Raw genomic sequence first — 22,083 nt, 5'->3', positions numbered from 1 at the left:
TGTGGCTCCATTTTTTTTGCTGCCCGCAGCATATAAAAAACAATCAAATCTTTGCTAACATGCCGAAGGAAAAAAATGCTAAACTGATGAGCAGTGCAGGTGTGCTCATAAGTTGAAACAGCAAAGGCGGGCTAACAAAAATTAGCATAGCCGTTACGGTGATTACAGTATAAACTACTACTGTTGAAAAAGTGAATTTTCACTTGTATGTTAATAGTTTACAGCTAAAAAAATAAATAATTAGATATAAATACCAGAATTCATACACACATTACAAGTATTTGAATTTTTTATGATATAATGATTTATTAGCGACACGTCGCTACGAACAATGCATAAAACACATATTTTGAGTCGCCGCCTGTGAGAGTGCGCGGGTGCGTTTTTTTTTTTTTTTTTTTTCCTTTTTCGAGGCGGCGACGGCCACCAGACGTACGTTTGACTGGGTCGTTGACCCCGTCTGCCCCGTGGGATCAACCGGGCTCTGTTTGCGTACACTCTGCGCCGCACGCCAACTTCCCCTCCGCCCTTGTGTGTGTGTGTACCTTTGTGTATTTGACACAAGTGTGTACGTGTGTGCGATTATTGCGTGATGTACATTCGCCGCGTTCGCAGCGGCGGATCGTTGACCCTTTGTGTGCCAAATGAACCTAAAAAGATTTTTCTTTCTCTCATTAGGGCCCATTGAGTTTGAAGAGTGCAACACCGCCATCGCTACCGAAGGTAGGAAGTGTACTTAGGATATGAATATGTGTCATTTATGCCAGAGTGATATTTTTAGGAATCAACTTTATTCTGTGCGCTCAAAGGTGCCAAACCCAGGAGGAGAAAGCCATTTGGCATCCCTGGACGCAGAAAAGACAAAGACACAGACTCCACGTAAGTTTAGCAATTTTATTAGAAATTATTCATTATTATACTCAACATTGACCATATCGACGTTATTGTGGCTCACAAAAAAAGAATGAAATGAATAAATGAATTTTTTAAATTTGAGTAAAATAAACTTATTTATTATATTCGTCATGCTTTCATTTTAATATTTTTGTTAGTATTGCTTTTTCTACATATCTTCAAGGCAGTTGTTTGAGAATTTTTGTTTACATTACTACACGTAACTTAGTTTTTATTTTTGCACTTGACATTTATGCCATGTATTAATTCTTTAACTGCCAGCCTATTTAAAAATGGATTATTGACCTATAACTACGTTAAAAATGTATGTTTGACGTCCACAGCCGTCAACGGCATTTAATGATTTATAAAAAAAAAAAGTATTGCTAAAAGTAATAAACCAAAATGAAGCATTTTAAAAAAAAATAAAAAATGCACACCAATAGCAGTGACTAACATTTAAATAAGTTTAAAAAAAACTCAAGCTAATACAAAAAATCATACCTAAAATGAGGAATTAAAAAAAATTTAAACCATATATATACACTCTTTTTAAGCCAATTTCAGATGGAATTTTGACATAAAACTCAGTTTAAAATTGATCTTTGACGGGATTCAGTGAGTTATTAAAAAAAAAAAAGAAAGGTATTGCTAAAACTAGTCAAACTAAAATGAAGCATTTTTGTAAAAATAAAAACGTCACCTATAGTTGTGAGTAGCATTGAATGAGTTAAAAAAAACATAAAATGAAGATTTAAACAAAATATAAAAAAGTTGCTCTAAAGCTTAAGTCAAAATGTTTAAAACTTAAAGAAAATGGAGACATTTCCACAAGTGAAATATTAATGTTGTCAATGTTGAGTTATTATTCATTTTATCATTATTAAATAACTAATATTACATATATTTTGATTATATAATTATGTTTCAATTATAACTATTATATAAATACTTACAGTGAATCATTATTCATTATGATGACACCATTTTTTATATCTTTAAGTGCTCAGGTATCAACCAATCACCTCTCAACTTGTGTGTCACATGACCAAACCTAGCAAGCCCGCGCGCGCGCCACGTCCTTTTCAGTCAACGGCAAGCGGAACATTTTCATCGGCAAAATGTTCTTTTTTGCCAGACGACGCGAACGCGCCTTTAAGTACGCACGGCAGTGTTATTATTTGGTAACGATACACGAAATATCGTCAGGCGGGAAGGCGGGCCCGCTGTCCGCCATTTGAACGCGGCGCCAAGATTTTGTCACGACGCGGCGTCCCTTTTTTGTCTGGCAGGGAATCGACGGAAGCAGAGAGTGTGAGTAAAGGCTTTCTTCCTCCTCCGGCTCGCCGTTGTTGTTGTTGTTGTGGAGCGGCGGGGGAGGCGCTCGTTTACTACTCGGACATGTGACTCGCTCGCCGGCTCCCCGCTTCCCTCTTGTTTGTTTTGCGCATTTGCTCATCGCTTCATTCATTCATTCACTCCTCCTGTCTTTGTTTATGCCGCCAGAACGCTGCCAACGGCGCTCCCCCCGGATACTACGGGGCCATAGACATTCAGAATGCTGTAAGCTAGCCAACGCACGCACGCACGCACGCACGCACGCTCGCTCGCCTGGAATAAATGATGAAGTCTGTTGCGCACACTGTACATGTCCGCTTACCGTAATTCCTCGCGTAAGAGCGCCTCGCTCTGATTTCCGTTTCTCCAGGTTTTCATATTAGCGAAATCTCATGGCGCAAGCGCACAAGAGATTTAGCTTTTCTGGTACTTTTGAGTGAAAAGTCTCACTTGAAAGTCAGAATTTGCTAAAGTGAGAATTCTGACGAGGAATTTCGAGGCTCAAGTCAGCCACCTGGTTTTTAGACTTGAAATTCTATTCTTCGAAATCTAACTTTAGAATCCGATCGGAATCCGGACCGTTTTTGGAACTCGAGTCGGTCGCTTTAAAATGAGCTTTAAGAGAAGTCTAAATTCTCACTTTAACGTCAAAATTCTGAGAATAAAGTCAGAACTCTGGATTTTGAATAAAAATTCCCAGAATTGCAATTTTAGTCACAACATTTTTAAGTTGGAATTCTGAGACGTCTACATTCTCAATTGAAGATCCGAATTTTGAGAATAAAGTTAAAACTGAATTTTGAATGAAGAATTCTCACTTTAAAAGTCAGAATTCTGGCTAGCTTGATCAGGGGTCTCACAATTCAAACTTTTATAGAGTCTGAAGTCCGCATTCCTACTTTCAAGTTCTCTGTCTTGTGACTTTAAAGTCAGAATTCCGATTGTAGAGTGAAACTTCTGAAAATAAGGTCAAAATTCTGAGCCTAAAGTTCTTGCCAACCTTTTTTTTTGTCTTCATTGGCCCTAATCCTATTTGCAACACAAAAAATTCAATTGAAAAATGGAATTTTAATTGATTTTTTTATTTGGGGTAGCAAAAAAACCCCATAATTACCTTGCTGATGTGACTAATTTGTTTTCTTTTGCAGAACGTTCCACAAGTGGACGACGAGGGCTTTTGCATTCGGCCAGAATCCATAGAGAATGATATCCTTAAATCACACGTTATCTGATTTTTTTTTTTTTTTTGGTGCTTTTGTTTCATTGCCTACTTTATCATTTGCTCGATTATGCAATGTGCGGCTTCCTTAACGGGACTTGGCCAACATGCCAAAGAGAATTCCTTCTACTCGTCCAGCGACTCCGAGGACGAGGAGGAGCCGCGCAAGTTCCACGTGGAGATCAAACCCGTGCAGCCCAACAACGGGCCGCAACAGAACCGCGCCACCATCGACGAGCTCAAGGCCTCCATCGGCAACATCGTCCTGTCGCCATCTACCTCGGTAAGTGGTTCCTCCCAAAAAAAAAAAAAATGTTGCCTCAAGAGTCGAGGCGGAGGAATTACACTTCCGCTCTTGAACACTAGAGGGCATCAGGGGAGCGTTTCAGTCAGGCTTGAGCACAGAAGGCTGCCGGTGGCATTCCTGGCCTTTCAAGGCATTTATTTTTATACTTAACAAGAGCCTGAGCATTAGCTCGTGAGTCACATGCGGCTTTACGTGATTGCTTTAGCCCCCCTTGCCCCCCCCCCTTGCTACTTAACAGCGCACAAAGTTAAATACAGTGTTTACATACATTTCCCAGGATATATTACCTTGACTTAGGGATTTTGAACTGATATCTAGAATGAATTCAGACAAAAATGAAGTTGTAAGCACAATTGGACAATGACAGAGGGAAAAAAGTGTTTTGAGGAAATTATAATTTGGAACGAGTATTACTGGATTCTTTTTTTGTGACAAAAACTCCAGGTTAAATAACCATTTAGTTGATTTCAAATTGTGTTTATTCAGGCATCAATTTGTCTGAAGATGTTAAGTTTCTTTGGTACACCAAAATGTTTTTGGGTCAGTGCAATTTACTGCATTTAATCATCAACAAAGACATTTTTTAAATATTAACTTACAACAATAGGACGCCCAAATCATTTTTGTGGTCACTTTGAGCTCATTTATTCAAGTTTTAATTAATTATTAATCAAAGTCATATAAAACCAGAATATTCAATAATAAACAAAAACTTCAAATAAAATTTAAACTGCAGCGTGAATATATTAAACAGTATAAAATGGTCTTGTATTTTTATTGTTATGAATTAATGATATGAACAAAAGTAAAATAAAAAATAAATAAAATGATAAAAATGAATAAAGTAAAATAAATCCAAATAAAAATTGAATTCAAATAAAACACGAATTAAAAATAAAAACATTCAGTGATAAACAAATTACATTCAAAAAATATCAGACAAAATACAAAAATTACAATTAATAATTGCACAGTTTATCTTCGTCAACATCTGCAACTACTTTTATCCAGCAGATGTTAATTATTGATGCTTGAATTTTGAAACATTTTATTTTTAAGTTTTATTCTTTACCTACCCAAAATAACTTTATTTTAACACACACACACACTCATGCACTTAAAGCGATATGTCGCAGCAGACGGTCTTACACACACACACACACACACACACACACACACACACACACACACACACACACACACACACACACACTTTCTGCACATAAGCAAAGCCATGAAAAATTCAAGTCACTTGTGCGTGTGTGCGTGCCAAGCTTGGCGTGGCAAAGAGAGGGCACATGCTCCTCTGTTTGCTTGCTTTCTTCTCTCTCTCTCACACACACACACACACACACACTCGCGCATGCGCACTCCCGAGATGTTGCTTTTAAAGCGTCTACTGCTGAGTTTTTCAGACAAGTTGTTTCAGGAAACAAAATGCTCCCAAAATTGCCTTCATCTTCTCTAAAGAAAAATTGAAAACAATATTTTAATACATTTTAATTGTAATGGTTTGCTATAATAAAATGTACAATTAATGTTTTCTTTCAGGTATCAACACATGCTTTTTAATGCCGAGAACGTAATACAGTACTATGTGTACCTTTTCAAATTATGAGCTAATTAATTGGAACATGTTGTGATTCATTGCTAAATTTTATTAGCGTATTATTTATTTTGTGACGTTTTAATCATATTTTGGTAACACAATTTACCAGTAGATGAGCCGCAAGTGAAACTTACCCAGTTGTGGAATAAACTATGGCAAAATATACTACCACAAATATACCTCCAAAGTTGAATATAAAATCATACACAGATGACACACTGTGTTGACTGAATAGCAAAGTTGTCCAATGTGTTTGAATGCTTATGAAAAATGAGATTTTTCCAAATGTACAAAAACGTCATTTTTTGTATGGTTCTCAAGCGACGAGTTTGTTTTTCTTAAACTAAACATACTTTAAACTAGCTTAATATCTTAGTTATCAATATTATAGTTACCTAATTTTTTTTACTGTGGTGGGGGGTTCAAATGTTTGCTATATTTTGCCAGCCAAAAAAATTGTAAAGTATTATGTAAGCCTAATGGGATTTATTTAAGATTTATCATATATATTTTGATACAAAATACGGCTTTTTCGAAATGACTTTTACCACTTTTTTCAACTACTTTCTACAGAACTGCTATTTGTTTTCTTTTGTGGAAAATCTGTCACCTGCGCAATAAGGCTCGCACGGTGGCCCCGTGTCACTTCCTGTTTATATTGACAGGAGGTTTCCCCATTAAAGTGGCCATCCATCATCCTCTCGGCTGCCGCGTCGTCGTCTGGTGTCAATTATTGAAATGTCTTTTTTTTTTATTTTCGTCTCTCCCAACCTCCTGTTTGGCTCCCCCTCCACCTCTTTTTCTATTTATATACACGTGTGTGTGTGTGCGTGTGGTCACCGAGGAGAGCCGTAATTGAACCCATTTGCCGCTTAGCGCCGGGTGGGACGGAACCTCGCCTGTTTTGTGTCCCTCAAAGCCATTTTGCTGTTTCTCTCTCACACACACACACACACACACACACACACACACGCAGAGGAGACGAGAGGATTTACGTCTTCTGATTTACGCGTTTGTCTCGTTCTTGAGTGACGGTCACTGCACGGCGTCCAATGTTCTGACACCCCGTTGTTTCCAAAAACCTTTGTGTGATTCATGGGGACATCTCGTTATTGATTTTTTTTAACACTTTGTCGGCAACTTTATTTGTATCGTCCGTTTTGACAAAACAGGAAAAGCAATCAAATGAAAATAGATACATGTCAAAAAAGAATAATAATTCAGTGTGGAATTGTAATTACGTACAAACACAATTCAAATGGGAAGCGTGAAGAAGTTAAGTGCAAAAAATCAATTTTAAAAAGTCAGTTATAGTGCTTTTTTTATGTAAAACTAAATCATTTTAAATTACTTTTTACAAAAGTGTTGCTTATTTTTAATTTCAGGGAATAAAAAATTCATTTGTTGGGGATACAAAAGACAATATGTGCTAAATATTTGTTGAAAAATATTACCACCCTTAATAAATGTTTAAAATGTGCTATTTTACATGCATTTATTAGTTATTTCTCAGTACAATCTACAAATAAAGGCCTCTCTTATAAAAACTTAAATTATTTATTGTAAAATGCATGATCATTGTCATTGCGGTAACAACTTTTAGTAATTAAACACTAAAGTAATTGATCACCTGAGGTAATTAACTCATTCAATCCCAAAGACGTATTTATACGTCATTTGGATGAAGACATTTAATCCCAAGTACAGTACTAATTTACTTCTTTTTTTTTTTTTTTAATATTAGGATAAAAGAGTGCCTCAAAATATTTTCTGAATAATAGAGTGCCTGTGACTGTAGGTCTAAGACTCTTGTAAGATACGTGAAAATACGTCTTTGGGATTGAATGAGTTATTATTCATTTTTGATATTGTTTTTCTTCTGGATGTTTTCCAGCAAGTTGATTGCAATAATTTGTTTTTGTTTTTCTTTTTTTCAGGGCCAAATGCGGAGGAACCAATCCAGTGAGTATCTATTTTTTGAAAGCCCCCTCCACAAGGTCGCGTTTTGATTAGCCGAGCTTTCGAGCCAGCGCGTCGACGATGTCATTAATATCGTCCGAAAATAAACAGAACATTTTGTGTCTGTGTACATTTGTAATGTCAAAGCAATTTCCATTCACTTTCAATTCATTTGATTTGTTTTACGCTATTCAAATGGGAATGAGCTCATCTATTCCACGGTGGACTCGGAACGGTCGCCTGTCACTTTTTCAGTTGAAATTCAACATCTGTCCGCGGATGGGTCAACAACGGGTTGTATGGCGCTCTGCCGATTGGTCGTCAGCCTGCAGATTTGGCTGCAATCGATTTTGACTGGTTCCTGGTTGATCGAGGTGGATTGGTTAATTGAATGGTCGCCCATAAATGTGTTTTTCTCCGCGCAGGTGACGAGCTAGCCAAAGCGCGAGTGCCGACGTCATACGAGTAAGTAATTAAAATCCGTTTGAACCTAAACTGAATATTTACAAGGAATAATCGACTTATTTAGAGCATTAAAAGTTCATATTTTGTGCATTACTCGATAACTCGATTATTTTCGCGTACTGTTACAACCTTTGACTGAAAATGTCACCTGCGCGCAAGGCTCAGGTGACAACCAATCACAGCTCATCTGTTAGTCATGTGACAATCATCGATTGAGCACGAGGTCATTTTCAGTCAACGGCAAGTCAAAAAAATTTGCTTTAACTGTATGTAAAAAATAATTTAGTTTTCATACTAACCCAATCCCAAAGGCGTATTTTTTACATTTTGAAGAAATTAATTGGTGTTTGTTCATAGTTTTTTCAAACAGTTTCAAGTATTTGGCTAAAATAGTGTCTAAAAATGGATGCAAACTAAAATTATAAGAAAAATGTGAACTTTTTACTGCTAAAAATTGTGAAGTGGCCGTTGCCTTTAACTCATTCAATCCCAAAGACGTATTTATACGTTTTTTTCAGACATTGCTCCCAGGTACTTATTGACAGATTATTATTTTAATACTATAATAGAGAAAGTTCTCAAAATAGTTGTCTGTACAAACAAATAAAACAAGGAATAGATCGAAGACTGTTGAAAGATACGTAAAATCACGTCTTTGGGATCGAATGAGATAAATTTTTTGTAAACCCCCCGATCTGGATTTCACATGGTTCATTCTTAAATCTTCGCTCTTTAAAATCACGAATTAATCAAATTCAAATAATTCAGCCCTAATTTTAACAACAAAAAAATGGTAGAAGTGAATGTAACAAATTTAGCGTGAATTTGAAAGCAATAAAAACGATGTGACCTTTTTCTCTTCAGACTGAGCAACAACGACCTCCTGTCCCTGGATCCGCTCGGCCCCTTCATGACCGCGGCTTCCAGCCAAGCCGCGCCCACGTCCGCAGGTACCCGACCACTACGCGAGTCCGGCGGCAGCGGGCTTTTCGTGCCACGCCGTTTGTAAAGGCGTGACATCAGCGCTGACCCGCCGCCTAAGCCCGGCCGTAATCCAGCCTTAATTGGCACCTGGTCGGGGCGAAGCGGGTCGCCCGTGAAAGCCCCCCGGCACGCATGTTGTCAAACGGCGCCTCGTTAAAGTCAAAAAGAGCATCGCTGCGCCTAGTCTTCACAATTTGGTTTTTTTTGTGTGTGTGATTGCAACTTATTTTTAACTCATTCTCTGCCATGTCGCAAATAGACGTCAAAGATTCGTCTATTGGGCTGGCGGTTAATATGGCAATTACCGTAATTCCCCAAATATAGGACACACCCTTAATTTTAAGGTCAAATTCTGGTATTTTCCATCTTATGGTGTATAGGGCGCACCAACACTGGCAACAGTGTCAAAATCATAGCAAAATAGAATGAATATATAAATAATAATAATAATAATAATAATAAATAATATATCCATAAGCTATATATTTGCTGCGGGTTAAGATAAGTGTGTGTCAGATGTCCCACATTATGAGCAGTCCCACAAAATGAACAATAGAAGTAAATGTACTAACCATGAACTACTAACCAACTCATTTTGCAAGCACGTGATTTCATTTCTTTTTGTTTGAATTTCTTTCACTGTTTTGAAATGATTGGAATGAGGATTTGGGTTTCATTTGAGTGTTTGCGTAGGGGCGTGTAGACCTTTGATACGCGCGCTGTATTTTCTGCTTGGGGTCCGCCGCCGCCGCCACTTGATAAAGTTTCAGCGGAGACGTCGCCGGCGCCCGGGCGTTCGCCCCCCTTGAAAGACGCGTCCCGGTCGCGGTCCCCGTCCCCCCCGCGGGACTCGGCGGACGGCCTTTTCCGAGCGCCGCGGCCGCCGCCCGCCCGGGCCCGCAGCGCCCCCGTCAGCGCGCCGCCCGAAACGGCCGACGGCATCCGGAGCTCGGCGGAGGACGCCGAAGACGCCTTCTCCTCCGTCCGGCGGCCGGCGAGCCGGCGGATGGCCTTCGGGGACAAGACGGGGGGCGGGCGGCGGCCGCCCGGAAGGGCCGGCCGCTTCCTGTCGGAGGACTCGTCGGAAAGGGCCGGCCCCGGGTTTCCCCACGCCTTCTTGGGCTCGAGCGACGGGACGGCGCACGTTTGGACGCCGGGTAACCTTCCCAACTTGATCTTGGACCGCATGCTTGAAGTTTGGATGGAATTTATTATTTATTTGTTCCGGTTTGTGCGTGGTATTCGTATTTATTATTTTGCAATTTGTGATTTTACTCACCTGTTGCTCAAACTTTAAGCTAGTATTTTTTTACTAATAAAAGAAAAAGATTTCACTTATTCCTATTTTACTTATTTTATTTTAATGATGTATATTTTTTGTTTTTTCCACTCAATTTTTTTATTTTTATTTTTTATTTTTTTTTGTCTTTTATGTTGATAAAATGTCTTTAATTTCCAACTTTTTTTTAATGTTGAATTTTCTGATGTTTAACATTCTAATGTTTTTGAAATGTTTATTCTTGTGTTTTTGTCTTGATTTTTTGTTTTACATTTAGAGTTCTTATACTCCTTGTCCCTTGGGTGAAATGGAATTTTTTATTTGTGTATTCATGGTATTTATTGCTGTATTTTTTCAGTTTTTGTTTATTTTTTTATTTTACTTTTTATCAAGTCTTTTTTTTTCTTGTTTGACTCATGACCTGTTTTTCTTTGTGTTATATGTATATTTGTTAGATTTTGCCATTTTGTATTTTACGCATGAAGTAGATCTAAAGATGTCCCGAGGATTGAATGTCTGGCCTCTTAAAAGACGTAAAAGTACGTCTCTGGCATTGGATGAGCTTTGACGTGATGCCTGTTTTTGTCTTGAACCATTAATTTTTTAGATTGCTTGCTTGTTTTTTTTGCTGTGTGTGTTTTTGGTTGTGTTGCATTATTTTGGAAGGGAATTGTGTTTTTTGTTTTTTTTTTGCAACTAATCGGCGTCTCGCTTTTTGGGCAGCTCCCAACCGTCCGCCAACCCCTCTGACGGCGGGCACGCTGGTTCCGCCGCCCCGCCCCTCGTCCAGGCCAAAAGTGCCCACGGGAAAACTGGGCGGCATCAACGAGATGGTGAGCGCCGACAAAGGGTGAAGAACGGCGGCGGCGGTGTGACGCGGGCTCGCCTTTGTCAAATTTGTTTGCGTCCAGGCGAGACCGTTCAGTCCGCCCAAGGCGCCCGGCGCCAGTCCGCCCCCGGCGGCGCCGCTGGCCCGCGCCGAAAGCTCGTCCTCGCTGTCCTCCAACGCATCGCTCAGCGCCGCCAACACGCCAACCGTCGGTGAGGAGGACCTATCTTGTCTGATTTTGTTCTTTATTTTTTCTTGCTTTTTGTTCTTTTTTTTTGTTTTTTTTTTCCATATGACTTTTTCTTTTCTTGTTTTTTTTGAAACTTTTTTCTTTGGTTCTTTCTCTGCTTTTTTTATTTGTTTTTGTAAACGTTTATCGTATGTTTCCGATTTTGTGCTTGTCTTTTTTCTTTTGTTATTGTCATTTCATTTTCCCCATTTTCCTCAAGTTTCTTTTTCTAGTTGTATCCATTCTTTTTTGTTGTTCTTTCACTTGAATTTTGTATATTTGTACTATTTGCCTTTTTCTGATTTCAGTCTTGCTTTTTGTTGTTCATTTAGTTCTTGCTTTTTTGTGCCTTCTTTCTTTCTGTTCCTTTCATTGTTTTGTTTTATTTCCTTTCGTACATTTTTAATTGCTTTTTTCAGTTTTTGGTTTTTGTGATTACTTTTTTTGTTTTTTGCCCTCCTTTTGTACATTTATTATTTACACGCTCCCTTCATTTCCTTCAATCCCAAATTCCTGCTTTTTTTCTTTCATTTTTTTTTAATTTGTACAGTTTATTTTCTCATGCTTTTCATTCATTTCTTTGTCCTTCATCACCTTTTCGCCTCTTACGCAAACATCTCGAAACGTTTGACTTTGTCCATCACTTTTTTATCCCATCTTGCTTTTCTCCTTCCCTGTCGCTGGTCTCCCAGGCCCCGATCACATTGTTGCCGTCCGCGCGCCTGACATCTTCTCTTCTCCTCCGCCCTGTTTTTCACCTTTGTTCCCTCTTAGTCAAAGTGAGTTTCTGGCTCCCAAACCCTCGTCTCCCTTCTTTCTGATTTTTTTTTTTCCAAATTCCCGCAGGAACTTGATCCCAAATCGTGCCCGTTTGTCATTTGTGTCCCCCTTTACTTCTTTTTGATTCAAGAGGACGACCTGTTTGTCTCCAAGCTGCCAACCTTTGAGAGGCGATGCGAAACACCAGCAGGTAGCCGGGAAGGCGCTCCTCCCGCTTTTCCGAGTCGAATTAGCCGCCCGCTCGCCGACCGACTTTAACAGCATCCACTACTAATTTGCGTGAAAGGCCTTTGCATCCTGACACCCTAACAGCGGCCAGCTCACACGAGCTTTTCCCCGATGACGCCGCCCTAGTCCTCCTCGTCCTTCTTACTATGCTGTTTATCTTGTATTTGTGCAGGGACGTCTCGCGGTCCCAGCCCTGTGACGCTGGCGTCCCAGGATGCTTTGCCCATCGCCGTGGCCTTCACCGAGTCCGTCAACGCCTACTTCAAAGGCGCCGACCCCAGCAAGTGAGGCGCGCGTGACTTTCCAAGGCCTTGCTTTCCTTCCCGCCTTCCAACATTGCTTCCTTCCCTTCTGCGTGGCTTCTTTTCATCCTGGCTTACTTCTTTCCTCTCTTCCTTTCTGCCTCCCTTCCTTCCCTCTCCTATTCCTTCCTCTATCATAGCTTCCTTCTCTTCTGCCGTCCTTTTTTCTTCCTGCCTTCCTTCCTTCTTTCCTTCTCCCTTCCTTCCTTTCTGCATTTCTTACCTTTTCCGTCCCCCTTCCTTCCTTAATCCTTTCCTCCCTCCCTTCTGCCTTTTTTTTCCTTGTTCCTTTCTTCTATCTTGCCTTCCACCCTTCCTTCCTGGCTTCCCCCCTCCTTCCTTCCTTTTCCTTCCTTTTTCCTGTCCTTTATGTGTTCCTCTCTCATTCTCTTTCTTCTTGTCTGCCTTCCCCTTTCTCTGTCCTTCGCTTCTTCCTTCCTTCCTTTTGCTTCCTTCTTTTCTCCTCTCTGTGTTCCTTCCTCTCTCGTTCCATTCCTCTTTGCATGCCTTCCTCATTTTCCTTCCTTCCCTTCTGCTTGTTCCTTCCTTCCTTTCATACTGCCTTCCCTCTCCTTTCCTGCTTACTCCCTTCTTTTCTTTTTTCCTTAGTCCTTCCTCTTTCATTCCCTTCCTCCTTTCCCGCCTTCCCCTTTTCCTCCTCATTTCCTTCTCTCCTTCAACCAGGACTGACTGACTTCTGTTATCTGTCATTCCTTTTACTTCACTTCATGCATCCATTTCTTCTGACTCCTTCATCTTTTTCCCTCTTTCTCTTGATCCACCTTCAACCATTTTGTTTTACAAGACGAGTTTCATGCCGTAGCCGCAAACCGTTTTATCGGCTCGCGGCCGCTGAGTTGGGGTGTAAGAGGAGAATGGATAAATCGAACGAATGGGCGAATGCTTATTTAGTCGGGGATTAGCCGCTGGAACATTTGACAAGCGATGCAAGCGGAGGCCCTCAAAGCACGCCCCCTTATTTTGGCCTCTATTTGAAAATCGGAGCCCAATGTGAGCGTCGTTTAAACAGGATGATTTCGGGGCTCATCACCCGCATACGGAAGTGTCCGGAAAACCAATCCGGTTTGGCGTTCGTCCCGCAGGTGCATCGTGAAGATCACCGGCGACATGACGCTGTCCTTCCCCTCGGGCATCATCAAGGTGTTCACGGGCAACCCCTCGCCCGCCGTGCTCACTTTCAAGTTGAAGAACACGCGACGCCTGGAGCAGATCCTCCCCAACCAGCAGCTCCTCTTCAGGTAGCCTTTTTTGGAAGCGCCCATTTGGGACGGGACGATCCAGAGGGGGAAATTGAATAAGCGGGCGGGCTTTAAGGTGTCATTAGGCTGTGGGGGAAATACTTTCCAGCTGACGTCTGCAAAAGCAAAAAGCGGGCCGCCTTGCGTTTTACTGCCTGAAAGGGAAAAAAAAAAAAGTCTCACGATGGTCATTTGCAGGTGGCATGACTAAACAGTAACGTAAAAAATACAAACGTTATATGGCACAGGAAAAAATGCATACGTAATTAGGCTTGCAACTAATGATTATTTCACACATCCTTTGTTTTTTTCTGCATTCATTGACATGAAGGAAAGTTGAAGGGTTTTGTAGAAAGTGGCTGTTAAAAAATGCCATTAACGCATTCACTCCCAAAGACGTATTTATACGTCCTTACAGAATCCAGGCATTCAATTCCAGGTATGCATTTAAAGTTTTTTTTTCTTTCAAATGCTACAGTAAAGGAGGGTCTCAAAATATCTTGAAGTGCCTGGGATTGAACAGCTCCAACAGGAATGGGCAAACCTATTTTCTCAAGGGCTGCAAAGCGTAAAATTTGACAAAAGGCCCGGTCCAAAAGCAGATGGGTGGAGTCTTATGATAATCCACCTCAAAATGGGGAAAAAAAATGCAGTTCAACTATCCTTCGGAATTCTTACAATAATGATCATTTTCATTCTTATTCATAATTTTTTCAAGTTGGGCGAGCCGCAGTTTGCCTATGCTTGATCTAAGACTAGTGAAAGATACGTAAAATCGCGTCTTTGGGATCGAACGGGTCAATCGCGATTAATCGTGCAAAATTTGCCGATCAATTAGTAATTGTTTTGCTTGACGGCACTAATACACATATGTATATATATGTATACGAGGCATTTTTCCGCGCTTGGTTTCACGAGGGCGAGGTTGTAAATTTGACTCGCTCTCGAGTCATTGGCTGGCTGCTTTCACCTCCGGCGGACTAATTGAATCAAACGGAATCCATGATTTAGTAGCTGGTAGGACACGACGGGAGCTTGACGCGCACAAAGCCCGGACAGGCGGAGACGCGAGGGACCGATGAATAATTGAGCGTCCGATTATTCCTTTTAAGCGTGCGAGGCCTTCACGCTGCCTGCGTGCGTGCGTGCGTGCGTGTCTGTTGTCGTGCAGCGATCCGTCCCAGGGTGACTCGGAGTCCAAGGACTTCTGGTTCAACATGCAAGCGCTGACCTCCTACCTCAGGAAAGCCTCGGAGCAAAACCCCGCCGCGTCCTACTACAACGTGGACATCCTCAAGTACCGGGTACCGGGACTGGTCGGGGAAAGACTTTCAAGTTAGGGTGCATGATCAGCAACCGCATTGTGTATTTATAATACCGCCTTGGCCATTAGGGGGCAGTGTAATGCATGCGTGCAACGTGATTTTGAGGACCCGCCTGAATATTCAAATTATCTCCAAAGAGTTAAATACAACTGAACTATCATTCACTTTTCGTATTGCTAGCTTGGAGCAAAAAAAAAAAAAGCAGAAGAAAAAAACCCAAGTGATACGTTGCGTTCAGGTGCAGTCGGACGGAATCCGCTCCACGCCGCTGAACCTGGCCGTGTACTGGAAGTGCGCCCCAGGTTCCACGGACCTGCGAGTGGACTACCGCTACAACCCGGACTCCATGGCGGCCCCGGGGCCGCTCAGCAACCTCCAGGTCCTGGTGCCCGTGGACGGGGGTGTCACCGCCATGCAGTCGCTGCCCGTCGCCCTCTGGTGGGAACCCCAAGCACACACGCTCAAAAAAAAAATATGTTCTATATCTTAACATTGGAAAGAAAAATCGCATTTTTTTGTGTCCTTTCAGGAACGCGGAACAGAATAAATGTCTCTGGAAGTTGAACGACATCTCGGAAAAGTCTGACAACGAAGGTGATGTCTTTTTATTTCTTTTTTTTTAACAAATGCAGGGTTGACTTGACTTACAAATTGAATTTGTCCCATGACGTTGCTTGTAATGCAAAATGTTCAGTATCCCAAATCATCTTTCTCCATTGAAATGAATGGAAACGCAAGTCATTTGTTCCAGAACATCAAAATGTCTACTATTGTTACTAATATTTGGAGTTTTGACAAATATACGCATCGGCCTTATTCAAAAATCTAAATGGTCAATAATAGAGCATTTTAAAACTCTTGAGAAATCTCATTATTTCAGTATCCAGTTGAATTTTGAAAGAAATTTTGCTGTCCCTAGGGAACACACTCTACGTTTTTTTTAATAAAACGAGGATGTGAAATTTTTGTTTGAAATTTTGCATAGCTTTTGCATAGCTCTCTAATATACCGATTTTGTTGGCAATTTGCGGAATCCTTGTAGCTTCCTTTTTTTTTTTTTTACTTTTTTTTTTGGACAGGCGCCGGATCCCTTCGGGCTAAGTTTGAAGTGTCCAACGGCCCGTCCAACCCATCCACGCTAGCGGTACAGTTCATGAACGAGGGCAGCACTCTGTCGGGCGTTGACATGGAGCTGCAGGGTAGCGGCTACAGGCTGTCGCTCAGCAAGAAGAGGTTCGCCACAGGTAAATCCAAAAAAAAAACAAAACGTTTTTGCCATCCAAAAGGAACAAAACAGGCCGATTAATATATCACAATAAAGCGGTTCATGTGCGCTTTCCAGTTATATGGTCGCTATGTCAACATGGTCTTATATGATCGCATCACAAAGCTATTTTTTTCTGCTTAAAAAAAAACGTAAAAACCAAAAAACGTAAAAATTCAGTTGTAACAAAACAGGCCAAGTAATATATCACATTAAAGCTGCCGAGGAGCACTTTCTAGGTACGTGGTCGCTTTGTCAGTATGCCTTTATACGAAGACACAAATTCCACAAAATATTCTTTTCTGCTAAAAAAAAAAATGCAAAAACAAAAATGTCAAAATTAAGTTGTGATGAGCACTTTCCTGGTAGATGGTCGCTTTAGCAATATCTCCTTATATGAAGACGCAATGATCCCGAAAATGATTTTTCTGCTAAAAACGTAAAAACAAACCAAACAACACGTTACAATTTGTGATTGTTGTTCCGCTTGTCTGTTTTCCCCGCAGGTCGCTATATGGCAGATTGCTGAGGCTGTCCCGGCCAAAAGAAATCAATTCAAGGCCTTATCTCGCTTTAAACAAAAAAAAAAAAAAAATCCCAGGAACCCCCTGCCGCCGGCGGGAATCACTACAATAAAGCAGCACTGAGTACTGAACACTGTTGAATGGACAATTAAAAGCAACGCAAAGGTGAGCTTCGGGGGACGTACGGCATCATCGTAAGTGACATTTTTTGATCTCGTCAGTGTATATTTGAAATCGTCAAAAGAGGAAGAAGGAAAAAAAAAAACGTGCACTAACAAGTCTTTTCAGGCGACCCCCCCCACACACACACACCCCCCCCCACCGTTAACTCCGCACACTGTGTAAATATTAATAGCTAAAAAAAAAATCGTTATAATCGTTTTGTTGCTCTAATTGCGGATGGCGTGCAATGAAGGAAGTCTGTCTCGTAGCGCAAAAAAAGAGTGAGAAAAGAAAGCGAAAAAAAAAACAGGACCTCACGTGCCTCCTCGCAAAACTCTGCTGGTTTTTTTCAGGGCTCTTTTGTCGACGTCCTTTTTAAATTGTGTGTGTTTTTAAACGACTGTAAAAGCGTTGCCATGCTTTAAAAAAGATTCCAAATTAACTTGTAGCCTTTCGACAAAACTTGAATAATTTTTTTGTTTTGTTTTGTTTTTTGCGCAACCCTCGTCAGCCAAGAAAAAAAAAAAAACGTGCCTGAATGATAGCGCCACCTGTTGGCAGGATGCCGAAGGGAAAAACTTGGCAAATACAGGATTTTTCGCTTCTCCGGAAACCTAAAATGGCCGCCTTACGATTTTCTGTCACATGATCTCAAGATTTTGATGAGCGCTAAAAAAAAAAAAAAAATCGTCGGATATTTTGACCCGCCGCTTTTAGCAAGCTGGATCTTGCTGGCCCTGAAAAACAAACGAAAAAATGGACACGATATTTACGAGCCTCCATCTTTTGTCACTTTTTCTTTGTGTTTGTATTTAACAGATTTTCTTTTTTTAAAAAGCAAATTTGTGTAAATGATTCTCAATAATTGTACATTTTTTTACAATATCAGCCACATTTTTGTCTCTACGTAATGAATTCTCACTGTGCCTGTATGAAATGTGTAATATATGAATATATACAAATATATGAATGACTACTTTAAAAGGGCTTGGTGTCTTCTTTTTTTTCATCTTCACAAAAAGGTGTTTTTTCGCTTAACGTGCCTGTTTTATCTGTCGAAAACTTGTTGAATTTTTTCGACCATAAAAAAACCTCCTAAATACAATAAAAACCTGTCGACAACAAAAAAAAATTGAAAATTTTGACCAAAATTCACAAACTTTTGATTTTTCAAACTGCTAAATGAAGCTTCACGAAGCACCTGATAAGAACACTGATACCTTTTCTTGTCATCCTTGAAACAAGAGTGCCACCTAGTGGACTAAAATAAAATAATAATCACCAGTGCTTGGCGAGGCTTCGTTTGTGTAGAACAAAGAAAAAAATGCCTTGCTTAACGTGGGAAAATGGCATGCGCAGCCTTCCGTGCTAGCCTTCGCTTCAAACACGCGAACCATCGTTATTGACTCCCAAAAATTTCAAAGAAAATCCTCGGGCCTCGTGGGCGCTATCAATTTTCTTCCCGTCCAAAGATTTGCGAGCGTCCGTCTTATCCAACTACCGGCGGTCCTTACGACCACTACCGCGTGAGACTTTTATGGAAATATTTTGATGGCGTGCTCCGATACAATAAAACGATACAATAAAGTCACTCGTTGATCCGAGAAGCGAAGATGGCGACTTTTGGAGCGGGACGGCTCCCGAAAGCCGCGAGTCGTTAACGCCTATTTGAAGAAGTCGACTTTGAAGCGGGTTCGCCCGGTGTCGATTTGACGACCCGAATGCCGGGAGGGTCTCGGGCGTCTTTGTTGCCGGTGTTTGTCCAAAGGCCCGGCGGAGCGCTAGGCTTCCCCGGCCCCTCCCACATCACTGACTTTTATGGCCCATTTAGAATTGATGCGGCCGTTCGCTCTCCGCGAAGAGAACCATCTGAACAAACAAGACGGCGCCGTAACTCAATTGGACGAATACGGACTCCCCGCTCCTCCTCGGATTCCCCGTCCCCGCGGGAACGCTCCCGGGATAATTCAGAGCCGCCGGCCGCCGGGTCACGTTTTCCACGAGGCGGGAAGGCCGAGACGGGGTCGAAAATCAACGACGCGAGTCCGCAACCTAAAACTCTTTTAATTGAAGTTTCCCAAGTAACGTGCGACTAACACCCCAGACGACCAACCAACATAACAACTAACTAGTTCATCAAATTACATGAGCAACGGGCTAACGGTCGAGCTAACTAATGAAACAACCAGACAACCACCCAAGTCTTGAGTCACAAACTTCCGAGTCAAAGTCAATTCTCCAGTCACGAGGTTTCAAGTCAAAATCAAGCCAAAGAGTCAAAAGTTTCATGTCCAAGTAAAGTCCCGAGTCACATAGGTCTAAGGCAGGAGTTCAAGCCCGGGTCTCAAACGTCCATGTCGAGTCGGAGTTCAAGTCAGAGCCAAGTACGAGTCACAAGGTTCCAAGTCAAGTCTGTAGTCACAACGGTCCAACCTCAAGTCTGGAATTTCGAAGGTCTGAGTCAAAGTCAGGTCCAAGTTACCGAGGTTCGTGTCTAAGTCAAAGTCAAGTCTCGAGTCAAAGTTCAGAGTTCAAGCTAAGTCTCGAGTCACAAAGTTCCGAGGTCGAGTCAAGTCTCGAGTCACAAAGTTCCGAGACCGAGTCAAGTCTTGAGTCACGACCTTCCGAGTCCAAGTCAAGTCTCGAGTCACGAAATTTTGTTTTTGAGTCAAGTCCCGAGTCGTGACGGTCCAACTCCAAATCAAGTAACAGCCCCAAAGATCCGTACCCAAGTCCGAGTCACAGTTTAAGTCAAGTTTGAATCACCAAGATCCGAGTCCATGTCCATATCCAATCCGGTTCAGGATGGTCTGGCTCCAAGTCAAGTTTGCGTAACAGCAATTTGGGTCCAAGTCCACAAGGTTTGAGTCCAAGTCAGGATAAGATCAAGAGTAAATCTTAATACAGAAATACTGTATGCCGTTTTCGTAACCACAACATTTAGAAAAGTTTTGTCACGCTCAACTCTCAGCGATATTTAAAACATTCGTAACCCTGTTGTTAACTGACGTGAGTGGAAGAAAAAGACAGTCAAGGGTAACCAATCAGATGGCTGCTTTAGTCATCTGAAAAATGTTGGAATTCTTTTGAAGGAGGATCGTAATTTTCAGGAATACAAATATTTGGAGTGGATAGAAATACTTTGCAAGTCCAATGGCCGAGTCAAGCGTCAAGGAGTCTGAGTCAAGTCTAAGACAATGGGGAAAAAAAAACCCTAATTCCAGCCCCGTCGTGTCCTTCCCGGGACAAACGGGATGAAAATGGCCCAAGTGGAGCGCCGCCGCCTTATCAGCCCCGGGGAGAGGGAGTGGACCCTTCCGTGCCATGTTCACGGAGCCGTGTCACATACCATTTCGTCATGGTAAGTGTAAGCGCGTGTGTGTGTGTGTGTGTGAGTGTGTATGTTGGGGGGGCTTAGACTTACTCACATCTTCATTCCAATCACTGCCCTTCCAAAAATGGGTCGTTTGACTGGGCGGGAAAAAAAATGTTGCGATGAGGTGCCGAACTTGTAGAATTACAAGTTCCCGACTTTGTGAAAGTCCCCTGAATGCAACACAACGCAAACGTTTGTGATTGTGTGGTACGTGAGCATCCTTTCAGGTGTGTGATGACGACAGCCGGAATTTAAGGTAAAAATAAACGCACAATATAATTATATGCACGTATTGTGTATTTGAACACAAAGCGTGCTTTGTTTTTTCACATTGTTAGCGCTAATGCTAAAGTCAATGTAATATTGTTAGCGCTAATGCTAAAGTCAATGTAATAGCTAGTTCGAATGCTAACAGGAGGTTAGCATCGATTTCGGGTGTACGAGTATGTCAAATAATAAATATTCATTCTCAAAATAATGTGGAAAAACGCATGTAAATAAAGAACGCTGCTCAAATGTACAAATTCATCCCGAGGGTTTGAAAAATTTGTTTAATTAATAGCGCAAGCTCGCAACTTTCTTCCTCGGTTATTTGAAGGGTGTACTCCATCTATGCGGGGCACCACACTGCCCCCACGAGGCTAAAACGCCACAACGGCCAGCATCGCTATTTGCCACTAGTTTATCATATTTAAAATTGTGTTTTGACTTATTCAATATTTTCCTTAGTCGTGATTTTATGCCATGATTATTATCAGTTACACACTCCACGCACCAAAAAAAAAAAAAAAAACAAGTTTGCATGTCCCTGTTGACATCAACAATTCATGAACACACTCGAGTTGCGCACACAGCAGATGGTTGTTTATATTCTTGATTTTTTTTCGGTATCCTTTAGCAAGTGTAGCATGTGTCGGCCTGTAGCGTGTAGCTGTAGCGTGTTGCAGCCCATGTTGCGTGTTCAAGGGGCTTTACATGTCACCCTTGCATGACTTGGGCATTCAAGAGGAAGAGAGCTTAAGTAACGCTTTGTGCTTTAAGTACAACCACTTCAAACACACTTTTTTTTTTTTAAACAATTCCTTACAAGTCAAATCTGCTAGCTTAATGCTAACATAACGGGCAAATTAATAGACAAGCTGGGTTGGCTAAACGCCTTTTCTGTTAAGTTTGCTTCTTCTTCTGTTTGTTAGACTGTGCCTGTTTCAGTAGAGCTCAGTGCTGCCATGTAATGTTGTGGCCTAACGGGGTACTACATGTACATCGAAAAGTTTTCTTTAGCTTTCGGCTGGCAGTTGATTAGCTAGCTGCTCTCTCGCTTGTTTTGCGTTTTCATTGGCCTTTCTTTGAAATTCGACTACTTTTTTAAATTGAATATCAGCGGCGTTAACTGCAACCAAAAGTGTAATTGTTACACTTGGCGAGTTTTTGTGTAAATTTTCGCAATTATATATAAATAAAATGAATTAATCATGAATGAAACGAAAAATTATAAAAATTAGATTTCAACGTCAGGCTAACTGCTAAGAATGCCAACAATTGACTATCAAGGATGTTAACTCAAGAATAAATTGAGCTTATAAATCAAAACACCATGGTAGTGTATCTATTTTTTTACTTGAATATCAAGCTGTGTTAAATGCAATACAACTTGAAGGGTTTCTACCGAAAAATACCGTAAACAAATGAATGTATTATAAATTAAAGAATAAACATTTTTTTTTAGGAAATGTAGGTGTTGTCAAAAAAAA

The 22,083-nt window shown here is 41.1% G+C and overlaps 1 protein-coding gene and 1 long non-coding RNA gene across 6 annotated transcripts in view; both read left to right on the top strand.

Moving 5' to 3' along the window:
- fcho2 (FCH and mu domain containing endocytic adaptor 2) overlaps window positions 1-17,940 on the top strand; it is a 34,077-nt gene extending 16,137 nt beyond the window's left edge. The window contains exons 9-29 of one of the 5 annotated variants that reach the window (XM_088434497.1): window positions 679-723; window positions 810-879; window positions 2,187-2,208; window positions 2,401-2,457; window positions 3,381-3,440; window positions 3,561-3,734; window positions 7,305-7,329; window positions 7,752-7,791; window positions 8,656-8,741; window positions 9,540-9,932; window positions 10,778-10,887; window positions 10,966-11,095; window positions 11,805-11,891; window positions 12,023-12,082; window positions 12,293-12,404; window positions 13,526-13,681; window positions 14,853-14,985; window positions 15,245-15,444; window positions 15,536-15,600; window positions 16,086-16,250; window positions 16,777-17,940. In XM_088434497.1, coding sequence (XP_088290623.1) covers window positions 679-723; window positions 810-879; window positions 2,187-2,208; window positions 2,401-2,457; window positions 3,381-3,440; window positions 3,561-3,734; window positions 7,305-7,329; window positions 7,752-7,791; window positions 8,656-8,741; window positions 9,540-9,932; window positions 10,778-10,887; window positions 10,966-11,095; window positions 11,805-11,891; window positions 12,023-12,082; window positions 12,293-12,404; window positions 13,526-13,681; window positions 14,853-14,985; window positions 15,245-15,444; window positions 15,536-15,600; window positions 16,086-16,250; window positions 16,777-16,799 — 2,213 coding nt within the window. In that variant the 3' untranslated portion in view covers window positions 16,800-17,940. Of the gene's footprint in view, window positions 1-678; window positions 724-809; window positions 880-2,186; window positions 2,209-2,400; window positions 2,458-3,380; window positions 3,441-3,560; window positions 3,735-7,304; window positions 7,330-7,751; window positions 7,792-8,655; window positions 8,742-9,539; window positions 9,933-10,777; window positions 10,888-10,965; window positions 11,096-11,804; window positions 11,892-12,022; window positions 12,083-12,292; window positions 12,405-13,525; window positions 13,682-14,852; window positions 15,017-15,244; window positions 15,445-15,535; window positions 15,601-16,085; window positions 16,251-16,776 lie in introns of those variants that run through there. The other 4 variants (XM_088434492.1, XM_088434493.1, XM_088434495.1 and 1 more) reach the window with 4 other exon arrangements.
- Window positions 17,941-20,512: 2,572 nt separating this feature from the next.
- LOC148412049 (uncharacterized) overlaps window positions 20,513-22,083 on the top strand; it is a 32,911-nt gene continuing 31,340 nt past the window's right edge. The window contains exon 1 of the long non-coding RNA XR_015867921.1: window positions 20,513-20,588. This is a non-coding gene — a long non-coding RNA (uncharacterized LOC148412049). The remainder of the gene's footprint in view (window positions 20,589-22,083) is intronic.

This window comes from Hippichthys cyanospilos, chromosome 15 (genome assembly GCF_059441005.1).
Source record: "Hippichthys cyanospilos isolate Australia breed blue-spotted pipefish chromosome 15, RoL_Hcya_1.0, whole genome shotgun sequence".
Classification (NCBI taxonomy): Eukaryota; Metazoa; Chordata; class Actinopteri; order Syngnathiformes; family Syngnathidae; genus Hippichthys; species Hippichthys cyanospilos.
The sequence above is the reverse complement of the archived record's forward strand: the minus strand, read 5'-3'. Positions and strand labels throughout refer to the sequence as shown.